The sequence below is a fragment of the Aphelocoma coerulescens genome, chromosome 7 (assembly GCF_041296385.1).
Source record: "Aphelocoma coerulescens isolate FSJ_1873_10779 chromosome 7, UR_Acoe_1.0, whole genome shotgun sequence".
Classification (NCBI taxonomy): Eukaryota; Metazoa; Chordata; class Aves; order Passeriformes; family Corvidae; genus Aphelocoma; species Aphelocoma coerulescens.
Window position 1 is genome coordinate 38,754,173 of NC_091021.1, and position 24,088 is coordinate 38,778,260.

Genomic DNA, 24,088 nt, shown 5'->3' on the forward strand with positions numbered 1-24,088 from the left:
GGAGAGAGAAGGATCCACTGCTGGGGACTGTCTTCAGTCACTGTTCCCTGACCCTCCTCTGTTATCAGTGATACTCTAACGCTCCCTTATCTCACAGCAGTGTTGTGAAGCTTAATTAACTAATTAATCTTTCAAAGAATTGTGATGGTCTTAGATAAAAGACACGAGGCAAAGTATCTATTACCGTTTCCTTCACTATCGACAATGACGTTGTTATTAACTCCCGAGATCCCTCCGGGGTTTAAACCTTTGTTCATGGAGGATATTGCAAGATTTTTAGGCTTTTAACAAAGCAGTTTATGAAATTCTGAGCTGTTCCTGCAGCCTGCAGAGTGGGAAATCCACACCTTTGGCATCACTCAGGATCCTGGGCCACGTCCTGATGTTCTGTGGGCAAGGTGGGGAGTGAGCCAGGACAAGGTGTCGCTCCCCATCCCAGTTATGGATATAGCACATCTTTTTTTTAATTGGAATGAGCACATTTAATTAGTAGTGGCTTTAGAGCTCACACAGAGAAAAGCTGCCTGTCACTTCCATGGGTTTCCACTGCAGGATTGCATGTGCTGCCACACAGGATTCCCAGCGCGTCGCTTCTGTGGCAGCTTCCTAAGCCGTGCCTCTGGCACAACTCCTATCCCAGAGAATGTGAATTAAGGAATGGTCATCTTCCAAACAATGATGCTTATCCTCTTGCTTTCCCCCCCAAATTAATCTCCATGTGGATCATTTCCATGGCCAGGAATTTCCAGGAGGGGCAGCAGCACGAGTATTGTCTTGAAGGTGAGAGCTGAGTGAAAATCGTTCTTCCCTGGAAGGATCATGGAATGCTAATAGGGGACAGTGGGATATAGATTGGTGGTGGAGGTGACAGGAGGGAATTACATCTTGGACTTGGGACTAAACCAGATGTGAGCACAGCACAGTCACCAAATGGGTTGATGGCATCTCCCAGGGTCAGGGCTCCAGGCTCCTCTGTCCCATGCAGCCCCTGCATTCCTGGGATGCTGAAACCCCACTTTGGAGAGAACCTGCAGGAAACGATGAAGAAATGGGGGATAACACCTGAGGAATGGGCAGGTTGGACACGCTGGGGAGGGTGAACCTCCTGATTACGCCCAGGCGGCTTCAGCTCAGTTACGGATCTGTTGGGGTGGTGAATCCATGGAGATCAATCACCCCGTTTGTCCTGATTTCAGTCACTCGGGATGTGGGCTGCGGGGACTGTCCTTGGGCACCTACAGCCTTTTTGGTGAGCAGCAGGAGCATGGCTTTCCACAGCAAAGGTCTAGAGTTAACCACAGGACCACGGAATCCCAGACGGCTTTGGGTTTAAAGGGATATTAAAGCCCATCCCATCCCATCCCATCCCATCCCATCCCATCCCATCCCACCCCTGCCATGGCAGGGACACCTCCCACTGTCCCAGGCTGCTCCCAGCCCCAATGTCCAGCCTGGCCTTGGGCACTGCCAGGGATCCAGGGGCAGCCCCAGCTGCTCTGGGCACCCTGTGCCAGGGCCTGCCCACCCTCACAGGGAAGGATTTCTCCCGAATCTCCGCTCTCCCCCTGCCCTCGGCGTGAAGCCATTCCCTGTGTCCAGTCACTCTTGGCCAGTGCCAGCGCGGCCTCCGAGGCAAAATGGAGGCGGCGGGGTCTCCGCCACCCCCTTCCCCCCCTTTTCCACTCTCTTCCACCCCTTCCCAGGCATTCCCACCCTCGCCCGCGTCCCTCCCCCGGCCGGCGGCGGGACTACGAGTCCCATGGCGCCGCGGGCCGGGGGCGGAGCGGGGCTTTGTGCGGGCGGCATGCGGGGGAGCCGCAGCCGGGGCTGGAGCCGGAGCCGGAGCGAGCCCGCCCCGGGGGGAGGAGGGCGAGGGCGGCGAGCCATGACGGGCGGCGGCGCCGCGGAGCGCCCGCGGTGGTAGAGGGCGAGCGCGGGGCGCGGAGCCCGCCCGGCGCGGGGCGCGGAGCAGCGCGGAGGGGCCGCCATGGGCAACGCGGGGAGCGTGGACGCGCAGCAGACGGAGCTCAGGGCGCACAGCGTCCCCCTGAAGCTGCCCATGCCCGAGCCCGGCGAGCTGGAGGAGCGCTTCGCCGTGGTCCTGGTGAGCGCCGGCCCCATTGTCTGCGGGCAGCGCGGAGGGGCCGCCGGGGAGGAGCGCGGCGGGGGAAGGGGGGGGGGAGCGGCGAAAAGTTGGCTCGGGAGCCGGGGACGGGCACAGGTGGGCTCGGCCGGGCGGTGCCGCCCGCGGGACGGGGCCGCGGCTCTTTGTCTCGGCAGCCCCCCGAGGGCCGCCGTGCCCCGGCCCGGGCGGATCCCGGGGCCCGTTCGCCCGGCGCCGGCGGAGCGCAGCCCGCGGGCGGCCCCGGGGAGCGGGCGGTGCGGGAGCTCGGCCGGGGACACCCGCTCCTTCTCCTCCGGGGGGACACCCCGCTCCCGTGCCTCCCGGGACACCTCGGGCTTTCTCCTCCGGGGGACGCGGCGGTCCTTTTTCCCCGGGACACCCCGGTCCTGTCCCCCCGGACCGGCGGCACCCCGGTCCTTCTCCCCCCGGAACATCCCGGGTGTGTGCGGGGCAGCGGGGCCGGCGCTGGGCTGCCGGGTTTTCAATTCAGCAGGACGGCTCGGTGTGTGAGATCAGCTCTCCGGGAAAGGAGAGCTTTCCCTGGGCGCTTCCCTGGGCAAACCTCCCGGTTCCTTGGGGTACCCAGGCGGCGCGGCTCGATGGTCGCGCCCCATCTCTTCTGCCGTGCCTTTTTCGCTTGGAGCCACGTTTGCGTGTGGAACAGGGGCTGGGGGAGGAGGGCGAGCAGCTCCATGTGCGTGCCATGCCCTGCGCTCGCTGTAATGCCACGGGAGCCCGGCACGGCGAGAGCTGCCGGAGTAATTCCCGTCTCGCATCCCAGAGCCGCCCCCCCGCTCCGTGAGCCGCTCCCGGCGCTGGGCGAGGATTCACAAACTGGTGTGTGTTGGGGATTATTTCTGGTTAGACCCAATTAGATTATCATGTCTAAGAAAAGAATAAGCCTATTCAGTCAGGAACCCCCACTGACGAGCCAAATGGCGAGTGAGATGTTACGATTATTAGGCACAGTGGAAAAAGCCTGGTGTCGCGTTGCTCTTGTCGGGGAAACCCGGGGTCGTGTTAGAGACGGGAGATGCTCCCACAGGCGGCACATGGCTCGGAATCGAGTCTGGATTCGTCTTTAACTACTAGAAGGGCTCCCGGCTCCGTGTGCGTGCGTGGTCTGCGGGAGGAAATCGGTGGGTTTGGGTTAGGGCTGATGGATGGGATCAGTAAAAGGCAGAGACGTCATTTGGGGAAGTGTTAGAAACGTGTAACGTAAATATGGGAGATAACAGCACCCAGCCTGTCATTGCCTGAGCTGCTGGAAAGCAGTGGATGGCCTCTGGTTTTAGAAGATGGACTTCAATTAAGGCTCAGAGTTCGAGTGCTGCAGCTTTGCTGGAGGGAGAGGCCGGCCATGCAGGTGGACAGTCTGTACAAACATGGTGTGGGATGATTTGCTCCCGTTGGTTTCTTCTCTCACTGGGAGAAGCTGCAAGATGGGGCTCAAGCACCACCAAAAATCACCTTCATGCTGTTGTTGCAGCCAGCCGGGGATGGCTGGTGTTGCTGCGGCTTCCAGGAAATATCTGACCGGTTTATGAAAGAATAAACTGCCAGGCTGTCATTATTTTGTTTACTCTGTGGCTCGGAGGGAGAGATGACTGTGCCACTGGCCAAACCCCAGAATGGGGCAGGCAGGAGAAGTGCAGGGATTAGCGAGAAAGGAACGATTAGGGGAAAAACGATGAGGAATGTTTTCTGTGGGGAGAGAGGATTAGTCAGGAGAAGCGAGTATTAAGAAGGAGATGCTGAAGGTTATAAGACTAAATCTCACCTATTTTATGTGCTGTCTTAAGAAATTAGCCTGGCACAAGCGTTGCTGGCTCACTCAGAGCCCTGGCGAGGTCCTGGCGGGCTGTGCTGACAATACCAATTTTCATGTCTCTAATGAAATTCCCAAGGCTGATTTGGACTTTGATGAACACGTTGAGTTGCTGTGTGCAGCTCTCGAGTCCTCACACTGGGAGGGCTGTGTCTGTTTCTGTGTGGGGAAGGTCCCTCCTGTGTGTTTGTTTTGAAGTTTTATTCTCTCCCCTCATGCAGAGCAGGGGGCCCTGGCCCTCCAAACCACGAGGAGAGCACAGGCTGGCTGTGATTTCACCGAGAGTGCCATGACACCAACTGGTTTATTTTTTCCACTTCAAACATGCTGTCCTGAGCTTCTCCAGGATCTCTGGAGTCCCTTCAGCGAGGGGATGGTGTGCCTGGAGGTGATGGATGCGTGCCAGCTTGTGTTTGCTGGGTTGTTAAAGGAGTTTGTGTTGAGGAAGGGTTGAGGTGAGGTGGTCTGTCCACCTCAAACATGCACGGTCACCTCGAACACACACAGTGACCCCCTCTGCCTCCTGATCCTCCCTGAGGTACATAAATTGCAGGAGATGATGGGCACTGCTCCAGGTCACATTTTTTGGGTGAGGTTCTCAAATCTGTGCTCCTTGTGGCATCGGCGTTCCCAAATATGTCCTGAGCCGACGGGAGGGCCAGTGATGGCACTGGCTGTGTCACCCCTCCTGGTCTGCTGGGCAGTAGCATCAGGGTTTTCCCTGTGGATCTGTGTCTCCTGGTGCTGTTTTTGGCACTGCTGCAGTAAATGTGCTGCCACGGTTCATATGTTGAGTCTGTGCTGGTGAGGACCGGGGTCTGTGCGTGTGTTCCAGGAAGATGTGTTTGATGGCGTGTACTTCAAGGAGGAGAATGTGGAGGATAACTCAAGAGAAATCCGGGTTTCAGTCTGTAAGCTGAGTGTTGTTTCTTCCATCCTCTCAAACTGATGGGAATTTTCCCCTTTTCCTGTGAAATAATTCCTTTACTCTCAGGGTTGCACAACCATGTGAAGTCCAGGGAAGTAGTGGCGTGGTTTTGCCACCAAGTTCCTGATTTGCCTGTGTTGTATCCCGGCTCTGGCTCTGAGCCTCGCAGCACTGGCACATCCCCTTGGGAACATCCCAGCCTTGTCCCTTTCCCAATGCTCTCTTCTCCTCGGCAGTGTTGGACACGTGGGCATAAATCCTAAGTTCTGCTGACCACCCCTGGTCAGTCAGAGGAAACCACAGCTCAGCAGAGCGAGGGTGCCAGAAGTGTCCGTAGACGCGGTGGCACCGCTGCTGGGAGCCGTGGGAGCAGATCCCGGATTTCCAGCTCCTGCAGCAGGGTGGTCTCCCTGAACCCAGAACGGGGCTGTGCGTTTGCAGATGCCACGTGGTTTGGAGGAAGCAGCCAGGCCAGGCTTGGCAGGGGAAATCGCTGCCTAATGAGCTGTGATTGACATAATTTGACTGCTGGATTACAAATCTGCGGTGAGGTTAACAGGAAATATCCTCTTACCCCTCCGAGTGGGATCTGGGTGTACAAAGGACTCCTCTGTGCCCGCTGCTGTGGGATGGAGGGCTTGGCCAGAGGGTGAGGGAGGTGTCCCTGCCATCCCCAGGGAAGGCACCTACCTGGAGGCAGGGCAGCACCTCTGCTTTGCCCACAGGAACATCTTCCTTCCACTGGAATTTCCTTCTTCACCCTGGATTTTGTCCGAGCGTCGTTTTCCATCCCAGGGAAGGCAGTTTGAGTGTCTCCTGCTGAAGAATTTGGAAGCTCAGTGTGAAAACTCCTAATGCTTCCCAGCTGTTTCTCTGTTCCCCTTCCTCATTGTCTATCAGATATGTTAGGCATTGTTTTATAAAATATATATATATATATATGGTTTAAGGTCTGCAAATCATTATGAAGCACGGCATGGCTGCAGGAGATATCTGTGGGATGGGATGAGCTTCCCTGCTTTGGTGGGGCACTGGATTCCTTGTTGTGATTCCTAAATTCAGCAGAATTCTCTTGGGATGGATTTCAGTTGAGATTCTGAAATACCTGATGCAAGTGGGAGTGGTACTGGAAGGTGAGAGACCCTAAAGCAGGTTTAGGAATCTTCAGGAAAAGGAGATTTGTAAAATTCAGGTCTCAAAAAGACCTGTGGGGTTTCCTGTTGAGGCCTCAGCTTTGACAGGCTCCTGCCATTGGGGTTTTTCCACGAGGTCTCCTGGAAATGATTGGGGCAGTGACGCTTTTGCTTGAAGAAACAACCTGATAAATCACAATGTTAAATGTATATATTTCAGAGGGGTTAAATGTACAGCAGTGCTGGGTGGTGACACTTCTGCCCAGCTGCTTTGTCAGTCAGGGGGTGGCATTTGTAAGTTTTTCCACCCAGACGTGACAGGAGAACGTTTTTTGAAAAAGTGATTTTTTCCTTGCAGTGTCTGGAATACGAGGGTGCTGTGGTGCGTATTCAGCTGCTGGTAACCCTGCTAAAATTAATTGCAGCTCCTGGAAACCTTAAAAAATGGCTGGGCTGATGTAGATGCATTTATTTTTCTGAGTACCATTTCTCCATGCCAAATAATCCCATTAATCTGGGTGATGGTGGAGGGATGAACCCTCTAAATTCCACATTAAATTTTGTCTTAAGATGAACAACAGCAGCTCAAGCAAAACCTCTGCCTTTACCTTTAACCTGCACCATCCTCTTTCCTCAGAGCATTGAAGCTTTATCAAACATCTCCATCAGCTTCCTTAACCCTGTGTGCGAGGTAAAGGGGCTTTTATTGTTTTTATTTTGTCTCCACGAGCAAGGTTGTGCACAAGCTGGCCCCGAGGTGTGAGATGGTCTCTTGTGCACTACTCCGCGTCATGGGTGATGCTAAAGAAAGAATTGGAGAGGTGCAAGATGAAATTCAGAGTTTACAAGGTGGTCTTAAATAAAACAGTAGCTCTTGAGGGGTTTTCGATGGGTGATTGAATGACTTGAAGCCACGGGTGGCTGCCTGCAGGCTTTCATTTTAAAAACAAAATCACTTTAGCTTTTCCTGCTGCATGAAGAGGTATTAAAGGGCACAGGAACTTCTCCCCCTGAACAGCCAAACTCAGCAGAACACAAACCCAAACCGAAATGTTTGATTTCCTCACCTGTTTCCAAAAGTACCTTGGTGTTTTTACTGTATTTTTGGATTGTTGGACAAAGACTGTGAATTATTCAGGCAACTTCTTACAGACTCCAACCCCTTTTGGAATAAAACATCCATGTGAAGGTGTCTGTGGTAATTACCAGCCCGTGTCCTGTGCTTGTGTGGCTGCTTTGGAGGGGGAGTGTTTTCCCCTGCTGGAATTTTGGGTGCTCCTTCCAGCTGCAGAGGGGATTGGGCTGGTGTTCCATGTGGGATCAGCACCACCCCTGGATTAACAGGCTCCAGGCAGACTCGTGCTCCCATTTGGAGTCCAGCACCTGCTGAATGAATGAATTTTCCTTCCCAGTCTGTCAGAAGAAGTGGTTTAAATCTGTCACCTTGCTCTGGAGCTCGTCACTGAGGGGGTGAATGACCCTGCAGGAGTAGCTGGTTTTGTTTTCCTCGTTATCTCTCGCTCAGGATCCATCCTAAAATGAAACCAACCTTTGACATTTGCTTTCTGATTTTAGTTTGGTCACTGGGAGGTTACTGAGAGGCAATCCTGCGTTTTTCCCCAAACACACTTTTAGTTTGGAGCTTTCTGTTCATTTTCCAGGCTGTTGCTGTTCTTCCAACTCAGTAGTGGGGAAAGGGGGGATGAATACAGCCCAGTGTTCCCTCTGGAGGTGGAAAATCCCTGGGACTGGTGGCAGTTTTGCTTTGCTTTGCTGACCCAGCCACAGCTTGTGACACTTGCTTTGGGCTTCTGGAGTGGCTGGGAAGGGTCCTGGGGCAGGTTTGTGCTCCAGGGGCACCAGCACTGCTGTGACCGGGTGAAAGGGCTGGCACTGGTGCCCACTGTGGATTTATGGCACAGGGAATGTGAGACCCCTTGGGTTTTGTTGCAATTCCTGCTGCACGAGCTGTTGTCGGAGTTGGTGATGTCCGTCAGGAGAGTTTGGTGCCGCTTTTGCATCTCCCACTGTCCCAGGCTGCTCCAGGCCCCAGTGTCCAGCCTGGCCTTGGGAACTGCCTGGGATCCATGGGCAATCACAGCTTCTCTGGGCACCCTGTGCCAGGGCCTCACCACCCTCCCAGCCAGGAATTCCTTCCCAATATCCTGCCTAACTTTGGTGCCTTGGAGAGACACCAAGGGCAGCCCTGTGGAATCCTGCTGCCATCACCGACCCCTTCTGCCCCTGGACCACCAGGACACAACCTCTGAAAAGGCACAGAATCCCAGGATGGCCTGGCTTGGGAGGGACCTTAAAGCCCGTCCCTCCTGTCCCCTGCCATGGGCAGGGACACCTTTCCCTGTCCCAGGCTGCTCCAAGCCCCGTCCAACCTGGCCTTGGACCTCCAGGGATGGGGCAGCCACAGCTTCTCTGGGAATAACCCAGATTTCTGGGATTCTGTGGTCCGTAGCCAGCCCTGCCTCTCTCCTGGGCTGGCCTGGGTCTGGCAGGGCAGGCTGGCACCCGGCTGTGCCCGGAGGAATCCGTGTTGGAGTTGTGGCACCGTGACCTCGCACGGAGCGCAACTGGAGAGCTCTCCCCAGGCACGAGGACATGAATTATGCAGAACATGCTAATGCAGAGCACTTCAGCACCAGTGTATTTGTAAGCATCTGGGCTGCCTCTTGGGTTTGAATCGAGCACTTTCTGATCAGGATCAAAACGCTTCCCCGTGCAGCAAGCCAGGCACGAGAAGGGCTTGGTTTTCCCGGTCCCTTTCCGTGTCCTCGGGAGGTGCGGGGACAGCAGGAGGCTGGAGCTGTGGCTCTGGAGGGCTTTTCCTCTCTGCTGGGAGGTGTAAATGGGGCTTTTCTTTGGTGACCATACGGTTGGACTTTAAAACCAGCAGAGCAGTTTGCAGTGTGCTTGCAGGCAGGGGTGGTGATCCGGCCGCTCGGCTGCCGGGGGATTTCCGTGGTGAGCAGTGTGCAGCCACGTTTTAGACAAACTCAGCTGAATTATTGTTTTCTTTGTTTGGAGGAGTCCATCTGGGAATTCGGTATGGGAAATAAGTGACACCGGCTTGTTCAATTTGATTCATATTTGGGTTGGAGAAAATCTCTACCCCGAGCCTCCAGCAGTGCAGAGTCCCTGGGGCCAAAGGGCTCAGGCTGGTCAGGTACCAGCACTTGGAGCTGCTGGTGCTTAAAATGTGGGAATTTCCCATTTATCACATCCTGATTTCAGTTCTGGAGGGTCAGTGTAGTGAAATGAGTAGGTTTTCATCATTTCATACCCTTGCACCAGTTGGCCCCAGGGGCTGTGCTCCCGCCCACGTTGTTGCTGAGAAATGCCGTGTTCCCAGTTAGTTCTGCTCCAGTTTAGGTTGGATTTCAGGGAAAGGTTCTTCCTCCAGAAGGTGCTGGGCACTGCCCAGGCTCCCCAGGGAATGGGCACGGCCCCGAGGCTGCTCCAGGAGTGCTGGGACAGCGCTGCCAGGGATGCCCAGGGTGGGATTACTGGGGGTCTGTGCAGGGTTGGACTGGATCGTCCCTGTGGATCCCTTCCAGCTCAGTATATTCCCTGATTCTGTGACCTGTGGGTGGTGAAAGGTCTGTGATGTGCACCCCTGTTTTAACAGAGCATCGTTTCACTTGCACTCCTTGTTCTGACCCTGATGTGCTCTGCAATTCCAACAACCCAAGATGCACGGAATTCCGTACGGATATACTGGAAAACACAGGCATTAATCTGTCCCAGGCTTTGCCTCTTCCCAAAACAACGCCTTTCGCGAGGGTTTCAGTGCAGAGAGACTTGGCTAATGTATAACCTGTGTACGCTGTGCTCTCAGTAACATATTGCAGAAATCCAGCATGTGCTGCTTTTCAGTTTGCCCCGGGATCTCTTTAACAAAACAAGTGTTTGTCTGCGGGGACTGCGCAGCGTTAAACATACATTTGGGGAGGACAGTCATAAAGCACCAGAATAGGGGCATTGTCCTGGAAATGAATGCTCCTCACATGAGAGCTGGGCCATGCTGGACCTCCAGGACTCTGCAGTGCAGCTCTTGAGAGCGGCTGTGTGTCCCGGATCATGAGCTGGAGCCGTGCCCGGCGCTTCCCGACGTTGGAGAGGCAAGCGGGGACACCTCGGCACGGCGGCTCTGGGAACTGTCCTGCTCCTGGGACAGCACTTCCAGAGCCTGGGCTGGGCCCCAGGGAGTGATCCCGTGGCAGGAAGATCCATAGGAAAACTCCCAGAGGTTACAACTTCGCTCGTCGTGTTGCCTGAGCAGCACAGAGTGGTGTTAGCTGTGGAGGGACGGGACACAGGGAATGGCTTCCCACTGCCAGAGGGCAGGGCTGGATGGGAGATTGGGAAGGAGTTCCTGGCTGGGAGGGTGGGGAGGGGCTGGAATAGAATTCCAGAGCAGCTGTGGCATCCCTGGATCCCTGGAAGTGTCCAAGGCCAAGCTGGACATTGGGGCTTGGAGCAGCCTGGGACAGTGGGAGGTGTCCCTGCCCATGGCACTGGATAATCCTTAGTGTCCCTTCCATCCCAAACCTCTCTGGAATTCTGTAGCTCCAGCCTCCTGCCCTTGCAGAAGCTGTGTGCTGGTGGCCCAGGGGCAGAAGGGGTTGGTGCTGGCAGCAGGAGCCCCCAGGGCTGCCCTTGCTGTCCCCAGAGTTTGTGGGCAGCTCCAGCCGCTCTCTCCACGTGGGTGTTGGCCAAGGGCAGGATTTGCTCCAGGACAGAATATTCCTGAGCCTTCCAGAATCATACGAAGAAATTTTAGATTTTTTAATGTGTGTTTGGGTGTTGTGAGAGATGCCTTAAAAAATACAAAAATTCTTTTTTTTTTTTTCCCCCTTCTTTTTAATATATATTATTTGGCCAGAAATCCTTTACTATAAAAGGACTTGGGGCAGCTCTAGATTGTACATCTGTTCCTTGTTTGTCTGTGAAATGACTGCACAGTGGAGGCCAAAAGCAGAGAATAGAGGGTTGTACAAATTGGCAAAGTTGCTGAAGTCTTTCAGAAGCCAGTAATTACAATGAAGAAGCAAATTGTTCGATCCAGAAATCCTGGCTGTTCATCCATCCAACATCCTGGCGTGTCCCCCTGCGATTCCCCTTGTCCTGCTTTCCAAAGGACAGAGAACTATCCCAGGCCCACGTGGGGCAGGTTTGGAGCTGGGTGGGTGGCACCGTTACCCAGAGGGTCTGGGAGGTGATGGGAATGGCTTGGCTGAGTTTATGCAGCACTTTCCTGACACAGGTTCCCAATAATTTAGTGTGTTTGGGAGTGCTTCAAAGGCCTCTCTGCCCAGCTCTGAGCCTTGCAAGTGCAGATGATCAAATAAATTAACTATCACAAATATTTAACTTAAAGCCTGCTCAAACAGCAGCTTTGATGTTGAGAGTGTGTGGGGGAGCCTCTGTGTGCCCGTGCACTCTCACAGGGACCCTGGGTGAGCGTTGAATTTGTCTCTCCTCTCAGATATAAGAAGCCTAAAGCTGGAGATGTAAATAATTATTAATTACATTTGTTATTCCCCCTCCGTGGGCAGCAGGGACACGGCGCTGGTTGGCATCGGGGTGAATTATGGCACAAGGAGTTTGATTGGGAAGCTGATGGAAAACAGATTGAACAGTGCAGTCACACTTTTAGGGGACTGTAGGGTTGGCCATGCCATCCCTACAAAGACCTTTGGCTCAGGAGTGATTTTCCATGGCGCTGGTGCCAGGTGTGGGCACAACTCTCTCCGGGTAACTGGAATCCATTTGACGTCGGGATAATTGTTAAAGCTCCACGGATTGAGCCAGGAAGTGTTTGGTAATTAATTTGATCCTTGTGTGATAGCAGCTGCTCACAGGTAGCTCGGGTGGATGGCTGTGAGCTGTTGGCTGAGAACTGCAGCTTCCTGAAACAGTCTGGGAGCTGTCAGGGCTTCCCGGTGATCCGCTCGCGGGGAGTCGTGTCTGAGAGCTCAGCTCTGCTCCGTGTCAGAGCTTCAGCTGCAGATTCCTGTTCTCTTGATCATCTAAATGAGTATCTGAGTGTGGCAAATGCACGGTGTTCCTTTTGCTAAGTGAAACAAGAACTTCTGTGCTTGACAGGCGTTTTTTAGCCATGAATTTTTCAGGAGCCTCTGGCGGTGCTGTGGAGGAAGGTGAGGAGTGAGAGGGGCTTGGAGCAGCCTGGGATAGTGGAAATATCCCTGCCCATGGCAGGGGTGGCATGGGATGGGCTTGAAGGTCCCTCCCAACCCAAAGCATCCTGGTATTCCACGGTTCTGTACCTGAGCAGACGAATGAAGTGCACAAAACACTGTGGGGAAAACGCTTTGCTTCTTAAATTTTGGTTTTTGACTCCTTTAATATGAGACCCTGTGAGGCCTGGGATGGTCAAGGGTGTTCTCCTTGTTACTGTGCTGACCACACCCAGGAGAAGTGGGAGATTCAGCTGACCCGGATCAAATGGCAGAAGAACGGGGGAAGAGGAATTTGGGAAGCTGAGTCTCAGACTGTGCACGGATTAGAGGGGAATGACCTTTCAGCTCAGCCCACACAGGGCTTACAGGGTCAGGTGTGTGACTGGTGACCTTTTCTCCTGTCTGAGGCATCTCTTGCTCACTCTGACTCTGCAGAAGCTTTGGGACCATTCCCAGCTCTGCCTTTGTTGGCCATCACTTGGTAAGGGAGCAAGAGGTGTTTTCCAGAAATAAATCTGTGCCTATTCCTGGAAATCCAGCCTGTTCTGAGCAGAAGGCAGGTGGGCTTCCTCCGTGCTAGGGAATGATTATGTCACATTTAAGTGCTTCAATTAGATCATAAAAGAAATTGTGCAAGAGTTCCCATGAGCTGAGTCCTTCCCTGCTGAACACCAGGATCCCTGTTCCCTCAGCAGCGAGGGGGATGCAAATGAATTCCTTGTTCCAGAGGGCAGGAAAACCAGCCCTCAGTTTTCTCCTGCACCCTTGGATATGGCAGATCCAAGGTATCCTGAGCTGGATTTGCAGGGAAGAGGAGGAACTGGGATACCTGCAAACACCAGCGAGGCAAAAATTGATTAAGCATGAAATTCTTCTCTGGCAGTGAATTCTCTGCTGGCTCGGGGACAAAAGGTTGCACAACTGAAAGGGAAAAGGAATTTTATTTGGAAAGCTCAGAGCTATTGTTTGTTTGGTTTTGCTCGTGTTTATTTTCTGTCTGATGGCAGATCTTTGTTAAAGGTGAATTATCCCTTCTGTTCAGCAAGTGGAGTGAAAACAGCCCCGATGTACTTGTGAGGCATTCAGGGAATTGTTGGAATTGTTAGAATTGTTTGAGGTGCTCCGAGGAAGTGCTTGGGGATACTTGAGGTGCAAGAACCCGAGTGTCACTTGTGTTTCTTGTTCTGGTATTGGAACAGCCCAGACAGTACATAAATAAATGTACAGAGGCACTGAAGCATTACAAACAATGCCTGTTATAATATTTTAAGTTTAACCTACAGGTTTATTTGGGTACCATGTCCCAGCTGCTGCTGCTGTGCCAAAATATTTCCCAGAAAAGATGTGGAAGAAGAAAAGCTCCTTCCCTCTTTAACACTGGAAAAATTCAGATTTGGATTTATTCCAGCTCAGAAGTGGTGGGTTTGGGAATTCCTGGTGAAGAAGACGTTCCTGCTGTGACAGCTCAGGGTCTGCCGCAGGGCCACCCATCCCTGGGCTCCCAGGACAGCCACGTCTGAGCTCTTTGGGGCACCAGGATTTCCTGCAGCAGGGCCTTTCCCACAGAGATACCAGGGAAAACAGGGAGTCCTTCACTGAGCTGTGGAGCTGCGTAGCCAAAACACTGATTAAGGGCTGGAATGGGGCTGCCTTATCCTGCCGAGCTTCCAGCGGCGCTGACCTTGTGCTGGGGGATGCCACATCCGTGGGGGATGCCACATCCATGGGGGATGCCACATCCATGGGCACGGCTGCTCTTCCTCTGGAAGCTCCATGCACAGACCTCCAGTGCTCAGGAGTGACCCCAAGGTGCTGAATTCTGGCTGTTTCCTCATCTTTTCAATTAGCAGAGATTTTTCATTTTCTGCTTCTTCCCTCGATCAGCAAATTTTGGGCCAAAACTTTCCCTTTCCTCCCCGGAGCTGGAAGCAGCAGCTCTTGCAGCATCTCAGTGCACCACGATAACAGTAATAATAATAATAATAACAACGATAAAGGCTTCAGACAGTGATTAAAAGAGCAGATTTATGGATTTTTCTGGCCAGACTCCATCCTTGGAGATGTCTGTGCGGGTCCTTCCCTCAGGGATCGCGCCCAGCCAAGGGGGGAGGTCGCTCCTTGGCAAAGGTGGTGTTTGTGGTGCTGTCCCTGCCCCGTTCCTGGCTCCGTGGCAGGCAGGGATGGGACATTCCAGGCCATTCCCAGGGCAGCTGTGGGAGCTCAGCCCGCTCGCTCTGCCCGCGGTTCTCTGGGAGCCTTTGGAACTTCGTGGGAGGGAATGTGGCTGGAGAAATATCGACGTGCCACGAGCAAATCTGCTTCATTAGGGAGCAGGGTTTAACTTCTTCTGCGTTAGTAGGAGGCTGAACTGTGGTGTTTGTGTGCTCGGGGTGGAGGAGGGAGGGATCTGCACGCTGTGTCTGAGCAGCAGGGAGCAGTTGGGTAATGTGGGATGGAAATCCATCAAAATGGGAACGATGGGGAAAAGAAAAACCCCCAAAAGCTGGGTCTGCTGTCCCACAGCCACCCCTGACTTGCTGGAGGAAATCCTGGCTGGAATGCTGTGCTGAGATGCACAAGAGTGGCTGTGGGAAGTGTTGCCAGTGGCAAGGGTAGCTTTAGGTGGGATACTGGGAAGGAATTCCTGGCTGGGAGCGTGGGGAAACCCTGGGATGGAATTCTCAGAGAAGCTGTGGCTGCCCCTGGATCCCTGGCAGGGTCCAAGGCCAGGCTGGACATTGGGGCTGGAGCAGCCTGGGACAGTGGGAGGTGTCCCTGCCCATGGCAGGGGTGGGATGGGATGAGCTTTAAGGGCTCCTCCATCCCAAACCAGTCTGGAATTCCGTGATTCCTGTTCAGGGGTTGCTGTGATTTAAGGAGGGGGCATTTCCCTGTTCCGTCACTGCTGCACTTCCCTGGTCTGGCAGCTGAGGATGCCCAGTCTGTGACGAGCTGACTGATCTCTTCTACCACGTTGTTATTATGTTAGGATTATTTATTAGGAATATTTTCCCACTCTCCATCTCCTGGTTTTTGACTGGAGCAGCCTTTCCCAGCAGCTGGGATCTCTGAGCAGTGTCTCCTGTTCGGGCCAGGAGAACCCAGTTGTGTCTTCCCATTGTTCCCTGGTGTGTTTGTGCAAATCCTGTGTAGCTCTGATGCCATTTCCCCTACTTTTGTGTCATATTCTGGTCTCTGGAAAATGTCACCAAATGTTTCAGCTGCATAAGAAATCAGAATAGAAACCTTTGGTTTTGGGTGAGCTGCCTGCCATCGCTGCTCCCTCAGGGTTCAGGATCCCTCGGGGAATGCTCTGGACTCTTCCCAGTGCAGGACTGTATCCCACAGGCTTATCCAGGTGTTAACACAGTCCCTCAGTTCCTATGCAGCACTGGAACTCCTGCAAAATACAAAAGGCTTTCTTTTACTCTGAATAAAACAAGAGCTGCACTTACAAACCTTTCTGAACAGACTTTACAGGTTGTGTTTTACACTGGATACTTTCCTTCCTTCCCTCTGTTCAGTGCTGAACCCCTCAGCTCGCATGAAAATAGAAAACTTTCTTTTTTTTTTTTTTCATTTTAATAGGCAACATCTTTCTCCCAGAGTCCCTGGGTTGTGGTAGCACCACATTGTGCAGGGTTTATGTTTCATGAGCAACCATTTCACTTGGTCATACCCAATTTAAGTTCTAGGCAGTTTTTTACCCGTCTTTCACTTAATAGTTAAATCATCTGGAAAACAGATTTGAGTTTTTACATTGTGTGGGTTTTTTTCTGAGGCAAAACTAGTCTGAAAATCACCATAAGTGCTCTTCAGTGTGCAGGGCTGGAATGATGTCCCCCCTCAGCGTGGGATACGGCAGGAACAGTTTAATAGTTTTTAAAATTCAGTGTAATCAGGGCAGTGCCTTGGGTTTGGCTGTCAGTGGTTGATTAAATGCTGCAGATTGGGGCTTTTTACCTTCATGTGAGAGCTTCCCTTTCCTTAGAGCATTCCAACCTAAAATAGGATGTTATCAAATCCCATAGATCGAATCCTCAAAAATCCCTTTTAAACATCAAGTGATTCCTGTTAACTTCTGAATCAGGAAGCCAAGGAAAGCCTCCAATGAGATTGAATAAACTCCATTATCCCAGTATTTGTGCATAAGATGAACGGAATAATAGGAAAAGCAGAGCTTTGTGCCTGGATCCCATTTCTTCCTGGGAAATGAGTTGGGAGAGTTGAATGGGACGGAGACAGTGCTTCCAGCAGAAGAATTGATGCTAATTGACAGCTGATGGATCAGCAATTTTCCAAACAAAAATGGGGAGCGGGCAGCCTCACGTTCTGCAGGCTGAAATGGGATCGTTTGGAGTAGAAAATCCAGGGAGAAACAAAGCACGAGCCCATTCCAGTATAGCACTGGAGTGCTAAAAAATGCAGGAATTGTGTAGGATTTGGTAATCTGACAGATCCTCGTGGGATGGTCAGAAATGCTGCTGCCCCAAGCCAGTCACGTTTCTCGCCCAACCAAAGAGATTTTTGTCTCTGAAAATGTCTCATTTCTGGAGTGACTTCCAGCTCTCCAAGTAAAGTGTTATTTTTGTCTTTACGTAGGAATATTAGAGCTGGAATTCCAGCAGAGGTGTTGGGATTCATGAGGGATGGATGCCTGGAATGGGTGTTAGATGAAGATGCTTTCTCTTGAATGTTGGTATTTAGGGCAAAGGTCTGTAATGTGGTTTTTAGGAGGTGAGGCAGGAAAAGGAATCTGGTCCTGGGGAAGGAGCTGGGAATGAAACCAGGATTCCTTGATCCAGGGAGTTACTTGGGAGCTAGGGAAGAGCAGATGTCCTTGTGGGGTGCTGTGTGCCAGGTTCTGTGTGCTAGGGCGCTGCAGAGTGCAGGTGAGAGACTGAAGTTCCTGCTGAGCACAGGAAAGGCCAGATAGTTTTAATTTCAGATTTTACCACCCTGGTGCTCTTGGTGGAAGATGGAACTTGGAGCAACCTCTGCTGCCAGCACAGGGGACAGCCCTGAGGTGACAACCCTTCCTCAGTGTAGCCCAGAGAGCTGCTGCTCCCCAAAATTCCTGGAGAAATGCGTTTATCCCCCAGCCTGCCCAAGGGATCATCCAGGAGCACGTGGATGTGTGAGGGAGAAGCTGGGATTGTCCTCACCAGGGTGGGTGTGCAGCAGCACGATGGCTTTTCCCCTTAGCTGCTTCTGAGGATATTCTAAAGCTGTTAAAAGCAGGGGGGAAAAGGGAATTCAGCTGTTCCCAAGCAGTGAATGACCTGTTCTGTGGTGTTTAATACTCACCTTGTTCATCACTTGCAGCACAACTTGGGCAGTTCATTTAATGTTTGAGATAGATTTGCTGTTGTCTCATCCCAAGTGTTGAATTTCTCAGATTTATGGATCTCAGACACCCTCTTTTCATTCTGTTGTTTTGGTGCTTGGGAAAGGATATTTTTCTTTCCCTTTTCCTTCCCCATTTGGAGCCTGGTGTGTGACAGGGCATCCCTGACTCCTCTCACACTTTCTACACCTTTTTAAGTGCTCAAGACTCTTGAATTGTAAATATTTTGATGCCTTTTTGGATCTAGTTTTGTGAAATCCTTCCTGATGCTGGAATAATTCATGTTTATTGTTGTTTGTGGCACCTCTCACCTCTTCATTTTCTCCATCCCAGCAGTTTATAGATTTTTATTCTTTTATGCTTGACTCCAACCTGAATCTGAAGGTGGAGGAGTTTAACTCATCCCATCTCGCTGTATTTTGAGCCAAGGTGGTTGGTGAGCCCAGAAAATGCTCCTTTATTTTTGTGTATTCCCTTCCCATGGCCACCTCCCTTCCAGTGGTTGTCTCCTTCTCCTCCTTCTCCTCCTTCTCCTCCTTCTCCTCCTTCTCCTCCTTCTCCTCCTTCTCCTCCTTCTCCTCCTTCTCCTCCTTCTCCTCCTTCTCCTCCTTCTCCTCCTTCTCCTCCTTCTCCTCCTTCTCCTCCTTCTCCTCCTTCTCCTCCTTCTCCTCCTTCTCCTCCTTCTCCTCCTTCTCCTCCTTCTCCTCCTTCTCCTCCTTCTCCTCCTTCTCCTCCTTCTCCTCCTTTCTTCTCCTTTCTTCTCCTTCTCCTTCTCCATCTGCAGCATTTTATCTCTGGTCTGGCCTGAGCTAGGAGAGCTTCTTTTCCATAACTTAATCCCCCTCTGCCTAAATCAATCCAGGTTTTTTTTTTTTTTGCTTGCAGACAATATTATCCCTGCTTGTCTGCATTCAGTATTCCACAGGTTTGCCTGCATGCCCCCTTAAGTAGCTTAGGGATAAAAATGAGGATCATTTCCCAGTAATTTCCTGGTGACTCAATTAAGTTTTAGTTGTAGCAGTAGTTCAGTGCCAGGGTTATTTATGGCACGATCAGCCAGGAAGTCTCCGAGGAGCCTGGAGCATTCCTGGAGCTTCCCTGGATGGGAAGGAGCCACCACGAGCTCCTGGCAGGAATGTGCTGACCAGGAAGGGTCAGCTGTGACTTGGAGTCATGGAATGGTTTGGGTTGGCAGGGATGTTAAGGATTTTCCAGTGCTACCCTCAGGTTCCTTCCACTATCCCAGGTTGCTCCTGCCTGGCCTTGGACACTTCCAGGGATGGGGCAACCATCTGGGAATTCCATCCCACCCTTTTGGCCAGGAATTCCTTCCCAATATCCCATCTAACCCTGCCCTCTGGCAGTGGGAATCCATTCCCTGTGTCCTGTCTGTCCCATCACTCTATCCCTGATCCAGAGTCCCTCTCCAAGGGATTTGCATCTTGCAAGTGCATCTGGAAACCCAGGATATTTTCCCATTTATAGCCAAGGCTCAGCCTGTCTTTTCCCAGTGGGCTGGCAGCGAGTTGGGAGCCAGCAGGGAACCCCAGAGCCAGGCAAGGCTGCTCTCTCTGCACCATTCCCGTCGGATACAGCTCCGGCTGCCGTTCCCTTTTTGCTGGAAACCAACTTAAACCCAGCCTAATGTAAGGACGAGTGGCTCTGGCCCACAGATGTTTGACATGAATCATGCTGCTTGTCTTTATTCCTCAGCTGGGGTTAACTCCTGGACTCTGGAAAGTAAAAATGGGCTTTTTATTGCTCCGGAGGCCGCGTTGTTGAGCTGGAGCCACGGGTGGGTGCAGTGGGATGAGCGCTGGAGCACCCAGCAGCTGCCTGGGGAGCAGCACAACGTGCTGCAAGAGGCTGCATCCCAACGAGATAAACACAGCTTTGTGCTTGCCCTGGGGGCTTTGGGATGGGGCTTCTCCTCCCCAGCATTCCCAGAAGATGGAAATTTACACAAATGGGGAATATCTTGGCCAAGCACTCCCAGCAATGCCCTTCCCTGCTTGGTTTTGGAGGAGGAATCTCCATCAATTCCTTCGGAGGCAGGAGCAGTAATGGCACACGACAACTGCAAAGCAGCAGTAATCGTCTGTCTGGGCATTCATTTAGGGAATGGATTGGAAAAGCTTAGGAGGCCTGAAATCCAGGATGTTTCCAGGCTCAGCTTTCCCATGTGCCTGGTGCTTTTGGGGCTCACCTGGCCTTTGAAGTTGGGCTTTGCCAGACCTAGACCGACGCAGGAATAGATGCATAAATATAAGCATGTATAATTAACAGTTGATTGTGTAATGCTTTTATCATGGCAGTATTTGGAGTACTAATAGATGAGGATAATTAATCCAATTGAATGGGTGTCCTTACAAAAAGCATCCCAGCAAATGTTTTTTAATGCAGCCTAAAACCCAGCAAAACATGTGAAATTAATTTTGGTTTTTCAATTCCTTAAACTTCCACGACATCAGCCCCAAATTTAGGCTTATCAGGGCAAAATGCTCCATGCTGAGAGCTGTTTATTGACTCTGTACTGGAATAAATCCCAATAAATTGTAATAAATCACAGGTTTTGGCATTGTTGTTTAGGCTCAGCTGTACAGCAGGGAATTGGTACCACAGCCTTGGCTTTGGAAGCATTGGGGAGGGTGGGACACAAATGGTTAAGGGCAAAAATAAGAGAAATTCAGGGGATAAAAAGGCAGTGAGAAAGAACAGCTCCATCATTTGGGGTTGTATTTATTTATTTATTGATGCTTTGTGTGGTTTGGCCTGTTTGTAGGAGTGGAGCTGCTGGAGAGACACTTTCCCTGAGCGCTGCTTTTGGTGCCTGTGGAAGGTGTTAATCAGGAAAATGGAACTTGGGAAGTAAATTAATTTAATTGCCATTCGGATTTTTGGCACGGGGAGGGAATAATCACAATAATTCCACTCAGCTGGAGCCTGTGGATGGCACCTCTTGGCAGGGAATAGGTTGGGGCACCCCAAGAGTGCCTGAGTTCAGAGAGTTCCTGCACTCTGGAGCAGGTTTTGCTGGGATTCAGCCACTTTGGGACAGAAATTCCGCCCTAATTAGGCTTTATTCCTCCTCTGGCCATCTGTTCATGGAGCCTTCCCTGTGCTCCAGACCCTGCTCCGGCTCCACGGAGATCCTGGCTGGCTCTCAGCCCTTCTGGGGTCCAAAACAGAGCTGATGGGGGCTTTTAGTGCCCTGAACCTGGGAGCAGCTCCCCAAGGGCTTTTGGATGGACTTAATTCCATGTGGGCAAGAAAAGGCTCCCGAGACACCCTGACAGGGAGTTAAAAACAGCTCGGGGAGACAAAGGCGCTTTCCCAGCCTCAGACTGCCTGGCTCTGGCTCCTTGGCTTTTTGGGGAATGCCAGGGCTCTTTTCTCTCCCTCTGCCACCTTTTAAGCTCTGGGTTTTCTGTCCAAACCCAGCTCCCAGACAAGGAGTGCTTTTGGGATGTGTGGGGCACTGTTTTTCCAAAAAAAACCCCGTGTTGTCCTAAGCTTGGAGGGGGAAATCTCTGTGCTGGTATTGCTTAAGAAAGGGAAACCAGGAATCTGGGAAGGCTTCACCTTCCTGATCTTCTGTGCCAGCCCCTAAGCCCTGCTCAGTTTGAGTGGGGTTATATTCCAAGGGACAGGAATACCCTCTGCACATTCCCTGCTTGTCCAGGTCACAGAAAACTCCCTGTGTGGGTTTATTTTCCTGTCAAGTATTAGGTCTGAACGTGCCTGGAAAACTCCTGCCCCGGGAGGCTGGGGACATGTTTAATAATGATATTTAAAAAGAAATTTATGTCGTTCTCCTTGCCATTGTTACAGAGTCATTTTATTCTCAGCTTCAGTCTGAAACTGAGCAGCTTTAGATGGGATATTGGGAAGGAATTCCTGGCTCTGAGGGTGGGCAGGCCCTGGCACAGGGTGCCCAGAGCAGCTGTGGCTGCCCCTGGATCCCTGGCAGTGCCCAAGGTCAGGCTGGACATTGGGGCTTGGAGCAGCCTGGGACAGTGGGAGGTGTCCCTGCCATGGCAAGGGTGGGATGGGATAATCCTTAATGTCCTTTCCAAGGCAATCCATTCTGGAATTCCATGATTAAAAGTTTTACAGTGCTGTTGTTAATTCATGGTAAGGAGCAAATCCTTCAGGAACTGAGTCCAGCACAGCTGCTTTGGGGGTGAATTTTGCTGGGAGCCATCCCCCCTGTTTTTAAGGGAATTCTCACAACTTGAAGGCTGATACCAAACCTCCAGTATTCTTCCCTTTTCTTCTTTTTTTGTTTTGAGTAGGAACTTTTCCATTTCTTTCACAATCTCTGCAGATAGAAAAAAAATGAGGGAAAGAACAAAATCAAGATTTGAGTACCCAAAGATTTGTAGGTGATTAGACACAGTGATTGTAATCATGGAATGGTTTTGGTTGGAAGGGATCTTAAATCCCATGGGCAGGGACACCTTCCACTATCCCAGGTTGCTCCAAGCCCCATCCAACCCAGCCTGGAGCATTCCCAGGGATCCAGGGGCAGCCAGAACACCGTTGTGGTGTTACCTTTTCTCATAAATAGGACATTGTGCCAAGCCCTGTGACTTCCAAAATCCCCATTCCATGGAAGGCTGGTGGGGTCGGTGGTGGAGCTGCCCTCCTGCTGCCTCGGGATAAGGGACCAGCTGGAGCAGCCACCTGCTCCGAGCCCGGAGCCATCCCTGGAATTATCAGCCAGCCCTGGAGCCACATTCCTGGGGGCCCTTGTTCCATGCCCTGGGCTCCTGTCACCCCTGTGGAGCAGCCAAGGTGGTGGTGCCAGCCCAGAGCACTGCAGAAAATCCTGAGTTTCCAGGGTTCAGCAGTAGCAGCAGGGCTTGGCATCAGTAGGGAATGAAAGCGCTTCCCCTAAATGAGATCTCTCTGAAAAATACGTGAGTTTAGGGGATTTGGGGGATTTTTCTCCTTGCTGCCACTCAACAAGAGAGTGAAAAGCTTCTGTTAAGTAAATGTGAGTGTGGATTTAGTGATCCTTGATCCAGGAATGGTTTTACCATGGGATGAGCTGTGCTTTGGCCACCTTTTGTTTGTGACCATCAAGGAGTAAATTAACACTGCCCAGGGGGTCCAAACACACTTTATTTTTCTTGTTACTGTTGGTATTACTTCATTTTTAGTATTATTATAATAATTGTTATAATTATCTATTAATGCTACTAATAATTACTAATGATTATTATATATTCAGTTAGTTTTTTGGGGTCTCTCTCAGCAGTGCTTTGAGCTGAGCCTCTCTCTTTTCCCAGTCTCTTGCAACACTCTCCCGTTTTTTAGGACATGACAGATGATGGCAGAGCACAAAATCCTTTTTTAATTATATCCCTGTGTGTCTTACAACTCCAGACCTCTATAATAAATATTTTAGGCATGCATAGGAAAGCTTTCTATATTCTAGCCTCAGAGTCAGATTTGTGTACATGCAATTCCTGATTTATTTTCAGGAAGGATGGCAATTTGGTCCCTGTGGTAGCTCCTCTTGAGTAATCAGCCTCATCCTGCATATTTCCTGTGTTTTCTTTTTTAGCAGAGCACAGCCTCTTTAGGAGAGCTCCATTTACGTTTAATTTGTGTTCAGCTCTGTGTGTATTCCTGGTCAAATCCTGGTTTGAGTTAACTTACAGACAGCTTGGCTGACGTCAGGAGGAGCTGGGTCCGTGGGGCAGGGCAGCTCTCCCTGGTTTGATGCATGTCTTGCTGTCACTTTTGCTCACGGGGGCAGATCTCTGGTGGTTGCCATTACAAGGAACAGATGCCCCTCGTTTCAGACCCGAATTTATTCCTGTCCCACGCAGATCTGGTTTATGTCCTGGTGTTGTTGCGCTCTGCAGACGCGTTTGTGGTGGGAGGTCAGGAGTCGAGAGCACGGGCGCTGCCGTGTTTAAATTGTGCACTCCCTTAGTATTAACACTTCCTTACTTTGCTCTTTCCATGTTTTTTGTTTGGGGTTCTTTAACTCGGGGGAGAACTCGGTTCAGGTTTGTGTGTTTGGATTTGTCCTGTGTTTGGCCAAGGACAAAGGGGAACGGATTGAAACTGCCAGAGGGCAGGGTTAGATGGGATTTTGGGAAGGAATTCCTGCCTGGGAGGGTGGGGAGGGGCTGGGATGGAATTCCCAGAGAAGCTGTGGCTGCCCCTGGATCCCTGGAAGTGTCCAAGGCCAGGCTGGAGCAGCCTGGGATGGTGGAAGGTGTCGCTGCCCGTGGCAGGGGAGGAATGGGATGAACTTTAAGGTCCCTTCCATCCCAAACCATTCCACGATTCCATTTGGTGATGTATTTTTGGGTGCTGGGACACACTTCTGTCACTTTGCAATGAGGTGGCTTTGCAGCACGGACTGATGGCTGTTCCCTGGCTGGGGACAGATTGCTTGGATGTAGATCTGGAATTCTGCCTTCCAGCTTTGACACTGTCCTCCTTTGATCCCTGAATTCCGACAGGGGGTGAGCTGTGGGTGCCACCTGCGT

The 24,088-nt window shown here is 51.6% G+C and overlaps 1 protein-coding gene across 6 annotated transcripts in view; it reads left to right on the plus strand.

Moving 5' to 3' along the window:
- Nucleotides 1-1,885: 1,885 nt before the first annotated feature.
- The window catches only part of FMNL2 (formin like 2), a 110,977-nt gene continuing 88,774 nt past the window's right edge, over nt 1,886-24,088 (plus strand). For all 6 annotated transcript variants that reach the window (XR_011152065.1, XM_069021348.1, XM_069021345.1 and 3 more), the window contains exon 1: nt 1,886-2,104. Coding sequence is in view for 5 of the 6 variants with exons in the window: in XM_069021348.1 (XP_068877449.1) it covers nt 1,988-2,104 (117 nt within the window). In the remaining variant the exon portion in view is untranslated. The remainder of the gene's footprint in view (nt 2,105-24,088) is intronic.